The 19,664-nt window shown below is 45.9% G+C and overlaps 3 protein-coding genes and 2 long non-coding RNA genes across 9 annotated transcripts in view; 2 read left to right on the forward strand and 3 right to left on the reverse strand.

The window, feature by feature from the left end:
* Positions 1 to 8,763, reverse strand: part of NIP7 (nucleolar pre-rRNA processing protein NIP7) — a 60,809-nt gene extending 52,046 nt beyond the window's left edge. The window contains exons 1-5 of one of the 2 annotated variants that reach the window (XM_019756899.2): positions 8,572 to 8,763; positions 8,361 to 8,447; positions 8,128 to 8,266; positions 7,474 to 7,614; positions 6,443 to 7,265 (exon numbers count right to left, since the gene is read on the reverse strand). In XM_019756899.2, the coding sequence (XP_019612458.2) occupies positions 7,146 to 7,265; positions 7,474 to 7,614; positions 8,128 to 8,266; positions 8,361 to 8,447; positions 8,572 to 8,627 (543 nt within the window). In that variant the 5' untranslated portion in view covers positions 8,628 to 8,763 and the 3' untranslated portion in view covers positions 6,443 to 7,145. Of the gene's footprint in view, positions 1 to 6,442; positions 7,266 to 7,473; positions 7,615 to 8,127; positions 8,267 to 8,360; positions 8,448 to 8,571 lie in introns of those variants that run through there. The other variant, XM_019756908.2, reaches the window with a different exon arrangement.
* Positions 221 to 5,832, forward strand: TMED6 (transmembrane p24 trafficking protein 6). Of its 2 annotated transcripts, XM_019756933.2 has the most exons (5): positions 796 to 933; positions 1,076 to 1,191; positions 2,148 to 2,274; positions 3,612 to 3,760; positions 5,426 to 5,832. In XM_019756933.2, the coding sequence occupies exons 2-5, from the start codon at positions 1,114 to 1,116 to the stop codon at positions 5,657 to 5,659; spliced, it is 588 nt and encodes a 195-aa protein (XP_019612492.1). In that variant the 5' UTR covers positions 796 to 933; positions 1,076 to 1,113; the 3' UTR covers positions 5,660 to 5,832. The 2 variants fall into 2 exon arrangements, with proteins under 2 accessions (XP_019612484.2, XP_019612492.1); XM_019756925.2 differs by lacking the exon at positions 1,076 to 1,191 and having other exon boundaries at positions 221 to 933.
* An 84-nt stretch (positions 8,764 to 8,847) lies between the features above and the next one.
* On the forward strand, positions 8,848 to 17,486 carry COG8 (component of oligomeric golgi complex 8). Of its 3 annotated transcripts, XM_074314667.1 has the most exons (6): positions 8,848 to 9,289; positions 10,504 to 10,711; positions 11,481 to 12,308; positions 13,806 to 13,974; positions 14,767 to 14,940; positions 16,923 to 17,486. In XM_074314667.1, the coding sequence occupies exons 1-6, from the start codon at positions 8,901 to 8,903 to the stop codon at positions 17,078 to 17,080; spliced, it is 1,926 nt and encodes a 641-aa protein (XP_074170768.1). In that variant the 5' UTR covers positions 8,848 to 8,900; the 3' UTR covers positions 17,081 to 17,486. The 3 variants fall into 3 exon arrangements, with proteins under 3 accessions (XP_074170768.1, XP_019612391.2, XP_074170767.1); XM_019756832.2 differs by lacking the exon at positions 16,923 to 17,486 and having other exon boundaries at positions 8,851 to 9,289; positions 14,767 to 15,294; XM_074314666.1 differs by lacking the exon at positions 16,923 to 17,486 and having other exon boundaries at positions 8,852 to 9,289; positions 11,481 to 12,377; positions 14,767 to 15,294.
* Positions 9,373 to 13,912, reverse strand: LOC141567494 (uncharacterized). Its single transcript, XR_012490145.1, has 2 exons — positions 13,775 to 13,912; positions 9,373 to 12,877 (listed from the first exon to the last, which is right to left on the reverse strand). It is a non-coding gene; the product is annotated as an uncharacterized LOC141567494 (long non-coding RNA).
* Positions 15,814 to 17,035, reverse strand: LOC141567493 (uncharacterized). The gene is made up of 3 exons (XR_012490144.1): positions 16,901 to 17,035; positions 16,325 to 16,403; positions 15,814 to 16,198 (listed from the first exon to the last, which is right to left on the reverse strand). It is a non-coding gene; the product is annotated as an uncharacterized LOC141567493 (long non-coding RNA).
* Positions 17,487 to 19,664: the final 2,178 nt, after the last annotated feature.

The following is a 19,664-nucleotide window of genomic DNA, read 5'->3' on the forward strand; positions in this document are numbered from 1 at the left end:
AAATCTCGTAGCTCAGTGCTGCCCATGAAGTTAGTGAGTGCCAAAGAAGTCATGGATAAAAGAAGAAAGGTAGAGGGTTTCAACAATATAATGTTCTTTAAGTTGTTTTGGACAGCTTTATATGTATATATATGATCAGTCCGATGGAAGGTACCAGAACGAGGATTATCAGTGGGGGGGTTGACCACTGTCTTGCTCACTCTAGTCATCCATTTAAATTTTTGCATGCACTTCCATGGTGTGCTTTGCTCTCTGAACTGTAGCGCTGAGCAGAAAGAGTGCATTGAAACAGGTGTTGCCCCATGTGTCTTATAAGGAGCTATAGGTATCAGCTAGCAATTTGTGAGGAGAAAAAATCTCCCCAACCAACTTCTGTCTGTAGATTCAGATGGTTGTAAATAAATTTACTCAATGTTTATCCCCAAGAACTGAAAAATGACAGCCAAAAGGAAGGATGGAAATACCTCTTCTTAAGTAGATTCTATCTACCACCCATGAAGTACATTTGTAAGCCACCGAGGTTTTGAGGTGAGAGCAAAAACCCTTCCTGTGAGCCAAATGTGGGGGTAATTGTGCCACTTCTACTCTGGAGTCGCTCTGTGTGGCCCTGAGACTGGCCTGTGACTTGCGGAGTTAATGGTTACCCCAGCAGTTATCTAAAACTCCTCAGTTCCAGGCGCTGCAGGCAGTTCACCTGCAGAGGAGTCTCCACGAACCAGCATGTTCCCTTGGCTCTTTGGGGCAGGACTGGTGGTTCTGAACCTAGTGATCTCTGCTAGGAGCCAAAAGACAGAACCCCTTAATGGCTCTGGGGACCAGCCACTCTTCCGGGGAGCAGATCGATACGACTTTGCCATCATGCTCCCTCCAGGAGGCACAGAATGCTTTTGGCAATTTGCCCAAGAGACTGGCTACTTCTATTTCAGTTACGAGGTGGGTACTTGGGCTCCTCTGGCCACATTGAAGACTTGTATTTTGTTTCCTTTTTGTAAAGTGGATCAGGTTTTAAACTAACAAGTTCTGGTTGTCTTTGTTATGCTGTGATTCCCTGCTTGTTAATGAAATGGACCTGCAGTTAGACGGAAACTCTCGGAGGAATAATCACTAAACCATATGGCTTGGCTTCTCAAACGGGGGCTATGGGAATGTGCTCAGAGGCCTGGGATAGATGGGGCGCCTCTTCCTAGAGAGGTAATCATCACATTTACTGGGATTTGGAGATGACAGGGGGGAGAGTACATTTTTAAAATATTAAAATAATATGGATATGGTGGTACAAAATCAAATGGAAAGTCACATGAACTTTGGAGACAGACCCAGATTTCAAAGAAAGACACGTCAGTTTTCAGATGTGGAAGAGCAACATTCACTCCCTGTTTTTAGAGGTAATTCTGGCAAATTGGAGAATCACTGGCTCAAGGTTTCTCCATTCGGCCATACAGTCCCGTTTGTGTTAGGAAGGTACATGTTTTCAAGTTGCCTGTTCACAGGCCAAGTACGTTCACCCATCCCATAGTTTACAGCGCAGCACCCAAGGACAGGCTGCTCAGTACTAGTCAAGTTACAGGCTGTTCATTTCCTTTGTTCTTAGAAACCTGTTAATTTTCTAATTTGTTCACATAGTAATAGATTATGTATACAGCTCTTACTCCACTCTACTGTAATTTAAAACTTATCAGAGCTTTTCCTTATCTCTAAATTTGTAATAAAACAATTGCTACCAGTCAGCTCACTGTAGCCTGGGCTTAACAAGACAGCGCTTGGTGACAAGTGCCTATCTAAGTGCCTTACTTGCTGTCATGCATCAAATAAGCCCAAGTCTGGGCCAAAACCAGGGAGCTCAAAACCAAGCAAGTTCAGTCAAGAACTCTACAATCAGAATCATACACGCCAACCGATACACACCAGCTGTATGGTCTGTGACATGTCTTCTTAACGGGTGCTATAGGCATTTGGGACAATTCTTTGTCCTGCAGTACACCCCCTCCCCCCACCACAATTGTCTCAATTCAGATTTCCAGAAGGGGTCAGGCGTACATCCCTGACTGAGAACCACTGTGCTGATGATCACAGGATGTCAGTCTGACCACATAACCAGCTTCTTGGTGACGTAGCAGGGGCTTTTCTCCTTTCATGTGTCTTGGCAGGTTCAGCGGACCCTGGGAATGTCACATGACCGGCACATCGCTGCCACTGCATATACCCCACAAGGCTTCCTCATAGAAAACTCGCAGAACGTCCGGGGCCAGATTAACTTCTTTACTCAAGAGACAGGTCTGTTTTCATCACCACAGCTATGACAATCATAGATTTCTTTGAAATTTGGGAAATGATGAGGAAGTATAGAAATTAAGTACCTGCGATGTAAAAGCCATGGCTTTTTCACATAGTGATGGTAAAACAGTAGGACAAAATTTAGTCTTGAACACCAAAAAACAGTTTTGCCAAAGACTGCTGACAGTCGAGGATATTAAGCCACAGTCCACTGGCACTTTGGGGGACAGAGTCTCCAGGTGACTAATTATTATAACACCAGGGTCCTGAAGCTCAATTTTATCTCATCATCTCCAACTGACCAGATTATGGGAAAGTGACCAAACGGACTCACTTATACAGAATTCCAATTAATAAATTTATGATGGGATAGCATCTTTTTCCAGTCATCGAAATAATTGAGCCAGTTACCACAAAACAGACTCAACAAAAGAAATGCACGGCCATGACAAATACCCGTATGCCACAACAAAGCACTTCCCTGGTCACCAGCAAATTCCTACAGCCAGATAGAACCCGTCCCCACACTGGACACCACCGGTCAGTTTTAGTTGCCCTAACAGCCAGGTGTGCAAAAAAGACGTTTCCTGACAGTGTTTCTCAACAGGAGCATAAGACAATAGTTCATTGTAAAGCACAGGATATTCAGCATTATAAGATATTTAGCATCTTTGGGCCCTCCATGCCAGTAGTACCTTACAATGATTTCGCCAGATCCATTGCCACACCTTTCTAATCCCGCTCCTCCCCCCCCCACGTCCCCCCAACCCCCCCTCCCGACACACACACTCACACACACACACACACAAAGAGGGGAGGCGACCCCGGTTGAGAACCAGCACCAGTAATAACCCAAACCATCAGTTCCTGTACAGACCACCTTGCAGTTAGTTACTCGGAGGATAGTTTCTTTCATTCACAACATGTCGATTTTTTCCCCTAGTTTCAGGTTCAGGATGCTATCCCCCAGCTCTAATGGTGAACAAGCAGCAGGCAAACACCATGCTATTAATTTCAACTCAATTTTTTGAGAAATTCCTTAGTAAGGGGAATTTAGGTTGAAAAAGAGGGAGAACACATTCTTCTCTTTCCAGTACAGAACTCGTTAGTAATATTTGGCAGAACAATTCTAAATAATATTTAGTACAATAAGTTTCATGTAGTATCAGTGTCTTTCTCCCACATCAAAAATGATCTTTGTACTTGCTAAGTAAAAAGAAGGTGCTAAAGCAGCACATTTAATGCTGTAGACCAGACATTTCCAAGGAAATCTAAAGGGTGGGAGATCAGCAAAGGGTGGGAGACCGAGACTGGTAATGACCTAAGAATTCCTTCAGGTTTTTATCAACTTTGTCTCAAAAATCAGCAAAATCACTTTGGTTCTGTGCAAGTGTACCTCAATTTTGGAGTCTTCTATGAGGGGCCTGAAATGGACCACAAACAGTATGAAAGAAAACAACTGAATGACACTCTGGATGCAATTGAGGTAATTATTTTGTGGGAGAAACATCTGTGGAAAATGATTTTAAATTTAGAGGAAAGGTTAAAAATATGGGAATAATATCGTTTGAGCCAAGGGCTCATTTGGGTACAAACCAAACAGTCAAGGGGATTTGAAACCTTTAATTTATATGACTTGGAGCTCTTGAAATTCCTCATTTGTTTTATACTAGGGCTTGGCAAACTACAGCACATAGGCCAAACCTGGCCCATGGCCTGTTTGTTTGTTTTTTCATTGAGATATAATTCGCCATTTTAAAATGTACAATTCAGTGGTTTTTAGCATATTCCTAAGGTCCTGCAATTATCACAAGCATCTAATTCCAGAACAGTTTCATCCCCCTAAAAAGAAACTCCATACCCATTAATCACTCTGCATTCCCCATACCCCCCAACTTTCACTACTCTACTTTTTGTCTCTACCAATTTACCTATTCTGTGTATTTCATGAGTAGAATCATACAATGTGGCCTTTTGTGTCTGGCTTCTTTCATTTACCATGTTTTCAAGGTTTGTCTATGTTGGAGTGTGTATTAGTATCTCACCCCTTTTTATGACTGAATAACATTCCATTGTAGGGATAGACCACATTTTATTTACCCATTCATCAGCTGATAGGCATTTGGGTTATTTCCAATTTTTGGCTATCACAAATAATGCTATGAATATTTGCATACAAGTTTTTGTGTTAAACATGTTTTAATTTCTGAATACAGTATACTCTGCTGGGTCATATGGTAACTGAGGAATTGCTGTTTTTCAGTGGCTAAACCATTTTACACTTCCACTGAAGTGAATGAGGGTTGCAATTTCTCCCCATCCTCATAAACGTTCTTTTTTATTAGCATTCTAGTGGGTGTGAAATAGTATGTTGATTTTGAGTTGTCTCCCTAATGACTAATGAACATCTTTTCAGGGGCTTGTCAGCCATTTGTGTATCTTCTTTGGACAAATGTCTATTCAAACTCTTTGCCCATTTTGAAATTGGGTTGTCTTATTGTTCAGTTCTAAAAGTTCTTTTACACAGTCTGGATATAAGTCCTTTATCAGATATATGATTTGCAGATATTTTCTCCCATTCTGTGAGATATCTTTTCACTTTCTTAAGTCTCCTTGATGCACAAAAGCCCCACTACCTGTTCTGTAAATGGTTTTATTGGAATACAGCCATGCTCACTTGACAATTACCTATTGTCTATGACTGCTTTTATGCGACAATGGCAGAGTTTAGTAGTTGCAAGACTGTATGGCCCGCAAAGCCTAAGCACTCACTATATTATCTGGCTGTCTGATCAAGTCTGCAGGCCCTTGTCTTCTCCAAAACACAAAGAACTGAAGACATCACTCAGAAGGGCAGTGATGTGCTGAATGCGTATCTAAACCTAGAGAGACTGCGGACGGGCTCTCTAGTTCTAGCACTGAAGTTTTTCATTATAAAAAAATTTTTTAAACTAAAGTGCAGGCCATTTTTTCATATGCAGCAAAACTACCATTTATCAACAACTATAATAGCCAACCTATTACATATCATAAAGTCACGAGTAAGTTACTCAACTTGCAGATAACTTGGGTTAGTGCTGCTGAGCACACAGGGGAGGCTGGATGGGGGGTAGGGAGGAGGCCTGTCCTTACTTCATTTTCTGCCCCACAGGTAAGTACACGGAAGGTACAGAACAACATCTTTCACATGTGGCGATACTACAACTTTGCCCGCATGAGGAAAATGGCTGACTTTTTCCTTCTCCAATCAAACTATAACTATGTGAACTGGTGGTCAACAGCCCAGAGCCTTGTTATTGTTCTTTCTGGGATCCTGCAGCTGTATTTCTTAAAGCGTCTCTTCAATGTCCCAATGACTACAGACACCAAGAAGCCAAGATGCTGAGCTAAAATGACGACAGTACCCTGGCTCTTCTGGGGCAGAAATTTGGTCAAAGCTTTGGTGAAATCAGCTTTGTAAAGTTCTTGGGGAAAAAACCAACTTCTCCTCTTAGAAAGTTTTAGTCTGTTGCTCTCATCTACACAGGCAAATGGCAATAAAGGAATAAAAATGTGTAAGTTTTGATGTTGGTTATTTCCAAGGTGTGCACTAAATGTTACCATCAAAACACCATCGTCATACAGTGGTCCTTTAACCTTCACTAAGAAGTTAACACAGAATCTTAGAAGAGAGAGGAGTTGAAAAAAATGGGATAAGAACATATAAAACCCAGTTTTATATGTTACATACAAAAACAGGAGTTGGTAGAATGCTTTCTTATAATTGAAAAATGTTTTTATTTTTAGAGATGTCGACTTTGGAATTTAAAATAAGCAGTATATTCATTAGAAAACTTTTATAATACAGGTAGTTTAAAAAAATTTTGTCTGAAATGTTTTTCATTAAAAAATATTTTAATTCTAAAAATGATTTCAAGAGGCCTGGGGAAGGATGGAGGAGCTGAATTACTATTTCCGAGTCTCTGATTAGTGGTTTTGTCCAGTAAGGTAAGTAAAGGTTCATAAGGAAAATCATGTTTTAGGAAACCAAGGTGATGAAAATAACATTCACTGGGATCATACCATGCAAGAACAAGAAAAAGAAAACAGCTTGTAAAAACCAAAATATAATCAAAATATACTCATAAAATCCTACTCTTAGTAACAGAAATATTCAGTATATGTAACATAAAGGTAATTCTTACCATTTATTCAACATCTATCATTTGCCAGACACTGTGCTAAGTACTTTACAATCATGACTTCTAACTCTAAAAACCATCCTTAGGTAGATGCTTAAAGCTGTTTTTTGAAACAGATGAAGAAAATGAAGATTAAAGTTTAATGACTCATCTAAGGCATCATACAGCTGGTAGGTATCCGAACTAGGGTTTGAATCCAAGTTTTTCACCCACACCGCAGAGCACCTACTATATAGAAAATTCGCAGAATTGTTGTTATTTTACCCAAATTTCATTTGTAAAATCCCAGACATGGCCTACTATTCTGTTATGGCAATATCTATCTTTCATAATATAAATAAGAAAATCCATTGTGTCATCATGAGCTTGAAAAAATATTACCACAGAAAACAATAACAAGCTACTCTTATCTTCAATTCCAATGATTAGTGCCTGTTACTCAAAACAAGAAGCCCTCCGATGCAAATACAAAACACGGTATTCACAAACACAAAGATCCAAAACTCCATTCTTGAGCCATTTTTGCTTAATAAGAATCCAGCCTGCATGTCTCCATAATAGAATATTAAACCAAGAAGTCCCTGAAGAAGTCAGTGTTGACAAAATTCAACATGATGGTGGAGCCTAACAGACACAGGAAACAAAGCTAGGCCCTTCTAAACAGCCATAAGTCCTTGCGATGATTTCGTTTTAAGTCAATGTCTCTTCATGTCGCACATATTCCCCAATGTCTGCTTGATGAAATACCACAATCGCCATGGGGTCTACTTTCCTGCAGTCTTGTGTAGACTTTGCTGCCACCCCAAAACCCTGGGATTCAAAAGAAGAGATACTGATTCACTCAAGTCATTCAATAAGCACGCATTGAGGGCTAGAAATAACAGACGAGAAAAAATACAGTTCTTTGAGAAATTCAAAAGATGCTGAGAATTTAGTCTCTCAAGCACACAGATCGAAAATACATCCTTCTTGAATAAAAAGATACTTAATTTTTCTAACAGCTGCCATCAGTACTCACCAAAGGGATGTCTGCCATGGAGTACACCACCACTCCCTGGTACTGAGAAGTATTTTCAGTGATTCGACCCAGTCCAGATTTCAACACATGATTCCCATACAGGAAGGACTGCTCTGCTCCAGGCTTAATCCACACTTTGTACTATAAAAAACAGAATTAAATTCAAGAAACATAAAAATGTAATAGTTATGCCCCTGCAAATAAGCTGGCTGCTGGATCTGTGCTTAAGTTCTCGAAAAAAATTTTAAAAAGATGCATGATTCCCTCCAATTGTTCACCCCCTAAATAGAACTGCCAGGAGGTTCTTTCCTCAACTCTACAAGCAACTTTCCCCCTGGACAGTTTAACAGCTCTTTTTCTGGACCCCACTATGCTCTTCGTCACAGCCACCTATTTGTTTTTCGGTCTTCATTTGGGTTTATACAGCCTTTTCTACTTTGCTGGAGATAATTAGGGCTATGCAGCCACACGGCACTCCTGTCCCAGAGCCCTAACCCTATGCAAGGAGCACGACACACAAGATCTCCACGTGCTGGCAATGAGCTCATGCACTATACGTGGCAGAGAAGCTGCCCAATTATCTGCGTCCTGAGGCGGGCCTCACCCCCGACATCCTCCATTCCCCAGTGGCCGACTGGAAACCACCCCACAAACCTTAGCATAGGGTGCGAGGTAATCCAGAGCTGTGATGTGCAACCGGAATTTGTGGGTCTTAGTGAATTTTCCGAAGCAGGTCCCCAGCGACACCAGCTTGTCACCGGAGATGTTGGCAGCCAATTTCAATATTTTTTCACTAAAGGGTAAGGAAGAAGAAGGTGTCAACTAAGGACGCTGGCGGGACCCAAGTCCCCACCCGGGTCCATGCTGCCCACCCGACCCCGCCTCACCTCACGTAGTACACCCGGTCGTTGTGCAGCCTGAAACAGTAGGTGCCGTCAGGCCTGTCGACCAGCAGCTGAAGATTCTCCCCGATGCTGCAGGCAAAGGGAGAACTGGAGGCTGCGTCCGGACCGACTCGGACCGGCCCGGCGTCCCACTCCACCCACGCCCCTGCCCGCCATACACACACACTCCCTCTTTGGCCCCGCGCGCTCTTACTACTTTGCTATCTTCTCAAACATGACACGGGTCTCCTCTTCAGTCAAAGGCCGCATTTTCCCGCTGTTGGAATACCGAATCCTCGTGCCTGGGTCGCCGGAAACGGAAATCAGCCACCAGCTGCTGCCGGGCAACCCCAAAGCCCGCCTCTGTAGCCGCTTTCCATTGGTTCCCCACGCCAGCGCCCGTAGCCTGGAGGACCGTCGGGGAAAGAAAGCCGCCGGACAAGAAACCATAGAGATCGGAAGTGTACCCTGCTGCTTCCGGTCTTAGATTCTGAGCCGGTGCCCTCTCTAGGCCGGAGTGGAAGTGACGCTGTTGCCGGGAAGATGGCGGCGATGGTGACAAACCCATTCTCAACTTCGGCCTCCGCCACGGCCACTGCAACAGCACTCGGGGAGGTGGAGGATGAAGGTCTCCTGGCATCGCTGTTCCGGGACCGCTTCCCGGAGGCCCAGTGGCGGGAGCGGCCCGATGTGGGCCGCTACCTCCGAGAGTTGAGCGGCTCCGGGCTGGAGCGGCTGCGGCGCGAGCCCGAGCGCCTGGCGGAGGAGCGGGCCCAGCTGCTGCAGCAGACGCGCGACTTGGCCTTCGCCAACTACAAGACCTTCATCCGCGGCGCCGAGTGCACCGAGCGCATCCACCGTCTGTTTGGCGACGTGGAGGCATCGCTCGGCCGCCTGCTCGACCGCTTGCCCAGCTTCCAGCAGAGTTGCAGGTGCGGCGGCCCGGCGCTCAAGGGGCTTTTAACAACTGTGATAGCTGACATTTACCATGATAGAGATAGCTAACACTTGCATAGCGCTTACATACCATGTTCCAAGCTCTCCTCTGAGCATTTTATTAGTCCATTTAAACTTCACAACAGACTTCGAGGTACGTACTGTTTTTCCCATTTTATGTATAAGGAGGTTGAGACACAGAGAGGTTAGTGACTGCTCAAGGGCACAGCTAGTAAGTTTCCAAATCAGAATTGGAACCCAGCAGTACGACCTTCACAGGGCTGTTGTGAGCACTAAATAAATAAAATCCATGCAAAGCACTTATCATTGGATCTGACATATTTAATCTACAATTGGCAGCTTAATATATATACATATTTATTTAAACATATATAAACATACGTAGACACAACATATCCACACGACATCTCAAACGGGAGGTCATCTGCTCCAAAACTTTCATTGATAGAAAGCTGTCAAGGAAACCCTATTTGGGGGTAGCAAAAACTATCAAAAACAAAAAACCTCCTTTTGAGCCATATTCTGTCTTCCTACATCCTCAACCCATTATCACTAATTCTTTCATGATAAGTTTTAAGTTTTCTTTTGAGTCTTAGACTATTTGCTGATAGCTTTTGTACCTTTCCACCCCCAAGAATAAATAGGGGACTTTATCATAAAGCAGATGTGTGCCATTATGGAGAAGAAATGGAGACTGTGATGGGAACTAAGAATATATTAAGAAACTGAGGGAACTTAGGGGTAAGCTTGTAGCCTCTAGGCTAGTTAGTTCATTATTACAAAAATAAGCATAGCTAATAAAAGAACATTTACTCTATTAGGTTCTGTGTTAAATGCTTTATACACATCATCTCATTTAATCCTCACATCCTTATGAGATAGGTCCTCATTACTAATTTACCAATAAGGAAACAGGAGAACGTAAGTATCTTGCCACAGCTAGTTAAGTGGCAGATCTGGGTTCAAATCTTTTTATCATTTCATTTATTAGTGTGTGATCTTGGACAAGTTGCTTCACCTCTCTGAGATTAAAGTTTCCTCAGGGGTACTTACCGCGTATGTTGGGGGTGAAGATTAAATCAGATAAACCACCCAGCCCAGTGCCCAGTTCAGAGTAAATGCTTGGTAATTATAGTTAAGGTCTGGGTGCAGAACAGTGAGTGACCAATGTTCTCCTGACTGTTACTAGGAACTTTGTGAAAGAGGCCGAGGAGATCAGCTCAAACCGCCGGATGAACACCCTGACTCTAAACCGGCACACAGAAATCCTGGAAATCTTAGAGATCCCTCAGCTGATGGACACCTGTGTCCGGAACAGCTATTATGAAGAGGCCCTGGAGCTTGCAGCTTACGTACGCCGACTGGAAAGGAAATACTCCTCCATCCCTGTCATCCAGGTAGCCAACTTGCCCAGCGAGGACTCAAACTGATTTCTTGTAATCAGTAATTCTGTGTTCATCACTGAACCTTAGGCAGAAACCGTAGGTAAACTCCTTGCATGTTTCACATCAGTTTCTGCCGGCCAGGAAGGCTCGAACATAAACTGTACATTCATTCATCCAACTGAGAAATCCTAATCTGTGTGCCAGGCATGGATCTAGATGTTGGGGGTACAGTGTGAACAAAGCAGACAAGGCCCTGACTCTCATGAATAAGCTGATAGTTGGCAAATAAACGAAAAACAACAATGTGATCATCCTTTCAGATAGTAGTAGGTGTCTCGAGAAAAACCAGGGAATGCGGCAGAAAGAGACCACTACTCTAGGGAGAGTGGTCAGGAAAGACTTCTGGAGAGAACATTTAAGCTGAGACCCAGATGATGAGAGGGAGCCAGCCATGTGAAGATGTGGGAGAGAGCAAACCAGAAAGTGATAAGAACAAGGCTAAGGAGGGAAGTTGGAGTGTTTAAGAAATACAGAGACAGCCAGTGGCGACAGAAATACAGAGACAGCAGTGAGCAAGGGGAGAGCATTAGGAAGCAGGGGAGGCAGGAGAAGCAAGCGGAGCCTGTAAGCCACAGTGACCATATACACATCTGCTTTAGGAAATCGACTTCATATGTCAGGATAGCAGTGGAAATGTTGGTCTGCAGTATTCGGGGTTAGCGGAATGGGTTCCAGGGAGTGTCTTTCCCAGCATGGTATGACTCACCCTCCATATTGCCAGGGCATTGTGAACGAAGTGCGCCGGTCCATGCAGCTGATGCTGAGCCAGCTGATCCAGCAACTGAGGACCAACATCCAGCTCCCCGCCTGTCTCCGCGTCATTGGCTTCCTACGGCGCATGGACATCTTCACCGAGGCTGAGTTGAGGGTGAAGTTTCTTCAGGCCCGAGATGCTTGGCTCCGTTCCATCCTGACTGCCATCCCGAATGATGACCCCTATTTCCACATCACAAAAACCATCGAGACCTGCCGTGTTCATCTGTTTGATATCATCACCCAGTACCGTGCTATCTTCTCAGACGAGGACCCATTACTGTACCCTGCCATGGGTGAGCACACCATTAATGAGAGTGCCATCTTCCATGGCTGGGTGCTGCAGAAAGTCTCACAATTCCTGCAGGTGCTGGAAACCGACCTTCACCAGGGGATAGGTGGCCGCCTGGACTCTCTGCTGGGCCAGTGCATGTACTTTGGGCTGTCTTTCAGCCGGGTGGGGGCTGATTTTCGGGGTCAGTTGGCTCCTGTTTTCCAGCGGGTGGCCATCAGCACCTTCCAGAAAGCAATTCAGGAGGCAGTGGAGAAGTTCCAAGATGAAATGAACTCCTACACCCTCATCTCCGCTCCAGCCATCCTGGGTAGCAGTAACCTGCCTGCTGCTGTGCCAGTCACTCAGCCAGGGACCCTGCAGCCGCCCATGGTGCTTTTAGACTTCCCACCCCTTGCTTGCTTCCTCAACAACATTCTGGTGGCCTTCAATGATCTGCGCCTCTGCTGCCCCATTGCCCTGGTACAGGATGTGACAGGGACGCTGGAGGATGCCCTTGCCAAGGTGGGCACATACTGGGCACATGTTGGCTCTCTGCTGGGACCTTCTTTGGTTACAGGAGGCCAGACTTTGGTAATAAACCAGTCCACGTGACAGTGGTGCCTACTGACTTAGAGAGGTTTAATGTGGTTTTAGCAGTTTTTAATGGCTGAGCAGCTCTGGTTAGTCCCCCCTCATGGGATCTAAAACAATCCATGAAGTGGCTCCCTATAGTAATGATTCAATACTGTATTAGTTTTCTATTGCTGCATAACAAACTCCCACAAGCCTAACAGCTTAAAACAACAGATCTTTATCATCTCCCAGTATCTGTGGATCATGAGTCCAGGTATAGTATAACTGGGTCCTCTGCTCAGGACCTCACAAGGTTGCAGCCAAGGTATTGGCCAAGCTGTGGTCTCATCTGGAGCACTACTACTACTGCTACTGCTAATATCCTAGTATGGTGCACCTTTCTTACACATTTAAACCTTTAGATATTGGAATGATTCTTACAGTTGATGACATCTTATAATCACTGTCAGCCAGGTGGCAGTTGTGATGAGATTGGATAAAATCTTTCTGTTGCTATCCTGTAAGAGCAAGAAAACATGAGCATTGAAGCTTTTTAGAGTCAATGAAATTCAAGTAATAATCAGCTAATATTTGTATGGAACTTACTCCATGCCAGGTAGCGTTCATCATACTTTACATATATTAAGACTTAATTATCCTTACAACCCTATAAGATAGGTTTTTGTTGCTGACCCTGTTAAAACTGAAAAAAAGAACTGCTTAGGTAACAAAACTATACTTACAGTTATTTTAGCAACAACTGTGCTAAGAACATACAAAGGAAAATGATCTGTTGTGCTGCTTTCAAATCGAATGGGAGTTTCTAGGGCTCTTCCTAAGGCCTGGCATGCAGAGATGTGGATGAGGAAACAGGCCAGAGTGCATAGAGGGTTTAAGTAATCACTTGGAAGTCACAGAACCAGTAAGCGGCACAGCTAGGAACTAACCAGGAAGTTTAGCAGGAGAGTCTGTGTTATTAACCCGGTTATCGTGACATCTGTCTATAACATCAGCTAGGCAGTTTATGGAACTTCTTTTCCAGCTGTTTCCTTTATAACTTTAGTGTTCTAGCTTCCTGGATCCTCAAGGCCTTAGTAAAAACCTTTTATAGTTTTTGTGTCATTTTTTTCCTGGATCCAACATAGTTCTGGTCCATCTCTCGTGGGAGTCAAGGACCATGTATGCTCTGTATAATTTCTTGATGCTTTTCCACTAGAACTGGAAACAGAGCCGGTAATGAAGCAAGTTGGGTCAGAAATACATCAGTGAAGTGACAGAATTGTGAAGAGTGACCACAATTCTGAATTTAAACAAGATAGTAATATAATGTACTGTTTGGAATGACTTTCTTCATGAAAACTTAAGGGCTGCATGTTTGTGTTTAATGTCATGCACTACTGATAGTGATAGACTACCCCGGTGATTGATGGTGCCTTTGTCTCCTAGGTAACCAAAGTAATCGTGGCCTTCCATCGTGCTGAAGAAGCTGCCTTCAGCAGTGGGGAGCAAGAGCTCTTCTTCCAGTTCTGCACTGTCTTCCTGGAGGACCTTGTTCCTTATTTAAATCGCTGTCTCCAAGTCCTTTTTCCACCAGATCAGATAGCACAGGCCTTAGGTAAGAGAAAGGAGAAAATATTTTTTAAACTACTTTATTGATACAATTCTCATACTAAATATTTCACCCATTTGTAAAATTCAGTGTTTTAGTAAATGTACAGAAGTGTACAACCTTTACCACCATCTAATTTTAGTACATTTCTGTCACCCCAAAAAGATCCCTCAGGCCCAATGTAGTCATTCCCCAATCCCACTTTTAGCCTCTGGCAACCACTAATCTACTTTTGATGCAATAGATTGGCCATTTATGGACATTTCATAGAAAGGGAATCATACAATATGTGTATATCTGGCTAAGTAGAAGAAGCCATTCACAAAAGAACTACCTATTGTATAATTCCATTTCTATGAAACGTCCAGAGATGTTTTAAAAACATTTTTTCCAATTTGCCTTAACTTTTCTGTGGCCGCTTTCTCTGAGGGGTGGAGGGTAGAGTAGGAGAATGGGGGAAGCAGAGCTTCCCAAAGGGCAGTGCCAGTGCCAGTGTGATCACACCACCAGAGTAGCTCCTCCGTACTTTTCCCCTGTGCTTGTCACAGCGAAGCCAGTGCCTGTTGAGGTTCACTTGGCTCCTACTGCACCTGCCCTACACTGTGCTCTTCCGGATTACCTTCCAAGTCCCGCTTTACAGTATAGCTTCCTGTCCCGTATCACAAAGATGATTTACTGTACTGAAATGTGGTGATTGTGTCTGTTACTTCCTCTAGTGTTTATTTGTTCCCGTAACACATCAGTGTTTAAATTTATGAAACATTTTTTCCATTTCACTTTGCCTACCATCTGGGTCAGGCATTCCTCCCTCTCAGCTCTCCAAGTATGGAAACCTTGGGCACGTGAACATCGGCGTTGTTCAGGAGCCTCTAGCCTTTATCCTGCCGAAGAAAGATACGATCTGCCTCGATGAAAAGGAGCCAGTGCCGGAGCTCCCAGCTCCAGCAGCAGAACTCCCCTCGGAGGAGTCGAGCCTGGAGCCTGCCACTCCGGCTTTCTCTGAGGAGGGGCCTTTCCCTGAGGAGGGGCAAGAGCAGGTTGAATCAGCGGAGCCACTGCAGGCTGATGTGCCTAGTGCGGGCACTTAACTGGACTTTCCCGCTTCCAGAACCAGGCGCTGCGCCCAGGCCCTGGACAGCCAGGAAGCTACTGCAGCGCGCTGTTGGAATGAGAGTTGCCTCAACTGGGAAAACGGGACCGTCCCAGGGGAGAGGCTGCAGAGGCATTGATGAGAGGAAATTAAAGGGGGAACCCCCAGCCACTCATGTAAATGGTTGCTCATACCATTAAAAAAATGTAATTAAATAATAAAGCTGATTGACGTCACCGAGAGGCTGATAGCGTTTTGTGGGCAAGCCCGTGCTCCCGGAAGGGGCTCGGGAACTACGCTTCCCGGCGTCCCTGGCGGCGGGGGCGCTCGGCTACGGGAGCTGGGGAGGGACAGGTTCGAGCTGGCTGACTGCTCTCTTCTGGCGCACCATGAGGGGGCTGAAGGCTGGGCGGCTGCTAGCAACGCTGCCCGCTCTGGCGCATCGTTTCGAAGGGCCGGCCCTGATGTGGGGAAAAGGGACGGCGGGCGGCGGCACCCGGGCTTGCAGCTCCACGCTGGCCCAGGATGGCCTCGAGGGCCCGGCGCGCCGGCGCTCCTACTGGCGCTACGTGCGGCGACTGGTGCAGGGAGCGCCGGAACCGCCGTACCTGCATGTGTGCCAGGTCGGGGACCCGGCGCTACGCGCGGTGGCGGCCCCTGTGGAACCAGCGCAGCTGGCGGGGCCCGAGCTGCAGAGGCTGGTGCAGCGGCTGGTGCAAGTGATGCGGAGCCGGCGCTGTGTCGGCCTGAGCGCGCCGCAGCTCGGGGTGCCTCTGCAGGTGCTGGCCCTGGAGTTCCCCGAGGCGCTGTTCCATGCCTGCGCGCCCCGCCTGCGGGAGTCCCGCCAGATGGAGCCCTTCCCCCTGCGCGTGTTCGTGAACCCCAGCCTGCGGGTGTTGGACAGCCGCCAGGTTACCTTCCCCGAGGGCTGCGAGAGCGTCGCGGGCTTCCTGGCCTGCGTGCCCCGCTTCCAGGCAGTGCAGATCTCAGGTGCGGGGTGGCGGGAGCCCTGGGGCGTCTGGGTAAGCGCGTGCGTTTCTTCTGCCTCGCATCCCATGCGTTTCCGCAAAGCTCCAGTTCAAGTGCTGACACGGTGATGGCTGCTCAGCATAATCTTCCGGCACCAACAAAGGGCAGCACCTGGGAGTGGATGGGACTCAGGACTGATAGATTGGAATAAGGAAGCTCCTGTGAGAGCACAGCCAGCTCAGGTGGGGGTAGGGAGTATAGAGCGGGGGTTGGGAGGGTGGCCTAGTTCCCCTGTACCTCATAGCCGGTTCTCTGCTCAGTGTCCTCTTGCCCGCTGTGCCTTTCACACACACACACACTTCTGCCCCAATGAGATCTGTCATGATGAAGAGGGAGAAGTGGGACCTGCTTTGCCCAGCCCAGGATGACAAGCCATTCCTAGCCTGTCATAAAACAGGATATTTTTTGGAATATGGTTCTTTGCAAGGGCTGGAATGATTGTTCCTCCTGAGCGAGTCACTGGGTCCAGAAAGTCAGTGGTATCCCTTATTTTACATATATTGTACGAAGCTGAAATACTTTTGTTAGGAATTGAAAGCAAACAGCAATACTTCAGAAAGCAGGGGAGTGTACAGAAGAGAAGCACCTTATTAGGAAGATCATTTCTCACCTCAGCCCCACAGTGAACCCAGCAACCGAATCGTATTTGGGACAGGTTGACTACTTGGTAATAGGTAGAGCTGAGGCATCTTTTCCAGGGAGGATAAGGGCTGCTAAGTTCCCTTCTGATGTTGCCTCTTGTAGATATAGCAACAGCCAGGGGCAGGGAAAGGGGGAGGAGGTTGTGGGGGATGCAGTGCAGCATGTCCTCACCCAGACTGTAACTTCTTTCCAGGGCTGGACCCCAGAGGAGAGCAGGTGGTATGGCAAGCGAGTGGATGGACAGCACGCATAATCCAGCACGAGATGGACCACTTGCAGGGCTGCCTGTTCATTGACAAAATGGACAGCAAGACGTTTACAAACATCCACTGGATGGAGGTGAATGACTAACGCTATCCTGCTGCATCTGACTCTGAAAACCAGGCCACAAACCCTTTGGCTTTGAGCCGGGCATGCCATGCCTGGCATTGCCTTGATATTGGCTCGGCCCTGACAGAAAATCACTGTTTTCTGACAAAGCATGCCAAACTAGGTTGGAGGAAGATGTTAAAAATGATTGCGCTCAAACGAGCTATGAAATATTGCCTTCGACTTAAGAAGAAAAAACTCCCATAAAGGACCGGACTTTCCTGGCAATTTTGTATGGAGATGAGTGGGGCGATAACCACTCTCAGTAAACATGACTTCATATGACCTATGTAACCTATTCCCAACGCCAAGATTTGATAATCATGGAGTCCCAAAATATCTGAGGGCTGTGTTTAAAAATGCAGGTTAAGGCTGTGGTTGACCTTTACTGAATTCTTATTTTTACACGGGATTTGTTTGTGTCTTACCTACAGCCCCTCTTTGCCTGGGCCACCAGTGTGCTTATGGCAGTAAACACAGGACAGAATGGCCCCAGTTCCTGGAGGTGTTCAGTGGCAATATTAACATGAATAAGTACCCACACATTTTAACAGGTTCAGTTACGGTTCAGGTTTCCACGTTTTGCCTTCTACTACCTTTAACAGACTTGGGGAAGATTTTTCTGCTGAGATCTCTTGGGCAGCTGGTATTTGGCTCATTCTTTAGGTGGAGGCCACGGAGCAGGGCTAGGGAAAGGGTGACAGTTAAGACGGAGCCAAGGAGCCAGTGCCTGTCACAATTAGGACAGAAACAGAAAACAGAACTTGTGCTTCCTGGTCACACTTATTTAGCACCAACTGACCAGTGTTTAACCTTAAGATACTGTCAAAACTTTGTCAAGAGCTGAAGGATCTCGTTTCTTTAAGTAGTTAGTTGTCTTACCTCATTTTTATGTTGAGTTGTACGTTGCTGGTACTCTCACCGAAGTCCTCAAAGCCCAAGTACCCACATAGCAAGAAGTCCAGTAAGTTGTTTAGAGAAAACATGTTTTAAACAGCAGTTAAATGAACCCAGGAAAGACCCACTCTCCTCTACGGCTTTCTCTAAACAGGCCAATTCTGGGGGGCCTATGAAGCCAAGCAAAAGCAAACTGGCTCTCTGTGCTTTAGCATTTGGAGGGAACAGGACCTAACACTGCCCAAGGTGAGGCTAGACACTCAGCTATTGGGGAGTCTATGAAAGTTCTCATTTATATTGAAAACATGAGTCCTTATGAAAATTAGAATTCCACGAGCCTTCTATCCTTCAGACAGTGTTCAGTAGCCCCTGCAGGGAAGCCTCAGAATGTTCTGATGCTTCCTTAGAGTGCTCTGAGGTTAACAGTCCTTAGTAATGCCTTTGTAATGTAGACCAGCAGCATTCACATGCAGCTTCCTGACCTGGAGGCCCAACAGTAAATGCTCAGAGTGGACCTCGGGGACTGTGTTGCTGGCAATATGAGATTTACTGTTGTAACCAAATCCACACAGGAGTAAGCAGCTGGTCAATTAAAAAGCAAGGACCTTCTGATTCAAGGTAACTGGAGGTAGACGAAAACAAAACGCTAAAATGAAACAGTACAGGCAGGGGCAGTGTCCTATCCTGGCTTCTAGTTCAGTATTTACAAACAGTAATTGGCTGAGGGCACATAACTAACCAAGAACGATGTGGCAACTCCAGAGCAAGGTACAGAAGATTTGTCAGAGTTGCTGCGTAAGTGCCCTCTGACGGTCAGGCTGCTGGCGCTCCAGGTAACTGGAGGCAGGGCTAATCCACCAGCGCTGGAGAACACAGCCCTGGGCCTGAGCCTTCACAAAACCAAGCGAAAGTTGGCTCAACGCAGCCAACACTCCAACCAGGTCAAAGAAACACAGCAGCACAAGGCTAAGGTGATCTAAGAGTTGGCCGCATACTCAGTTCTGGAACATTTAGGTTTGAAGATCCCAGTTTTGGGAAGGGGGGAACAACCAATTTCTGGCCTTTTCTGTTTTCACATGCTCGTGGTCAATGTGTGACAGCCTCTACTGCTTCTGCTCCATCACACAGCATGTCCAGGGATGCCAGCTCTGGGGCCATGGGTGTCTCATAGGGGTCACAAATTCAAATGGCCAGAGGGGCTGAGTAGGCAATGCAAATGTGTGATCAGTTCACGTGGGGATGGCTGGGCTGGACAGCATGTGCCCTTCTGAGTGGGCCACCCCTGCCCAGCTGTAGACAGGTTGCCTTATGGGGACACAGTCCTAGCAATACCTAATCTCCCAGAAGCCAGAAATCTAAATTTTTATATATCTTAATTTTTAAATGTTGGCAACTGACCAAACCAAACACAGCTGCAGGCCACGTCTGGCCCACAGGCCTCCCAGTTTGAGCTTCTGATTTGGAGGCTGAGTAGAAAGTGCTGCCAGGCCCCGCAAACACCCCCAAACATTTTCGAGGCCCTGGGGGAAGAAAGGTCTCATGAACCTGACTGGAGTACAGGCCTAGGAAAGGCGGCAGTTGGTGACATTCCCACTTCCTACTCTGCTGAAGAGCAGACAACAGAGAAAACCAGAGGGTCTTTCTATCGGAAGCAAGCATGGCCTTCAAA

This window comes from Rhinolophus sinicus, linkage group LG11 (assembly GCF_036562045.2).
Source record: "Rhinolophus sinicus isolate RSC01 linkage group LG11, ASM3656204v1, whole genome shotgun sequence".
Lineage (NCBI taxonomy): Eukaryota > Metazoa > Chordata > Mammalia > Chiroptera > Rhinolophidae > Rhinolophus > Rhinolophus sinicus.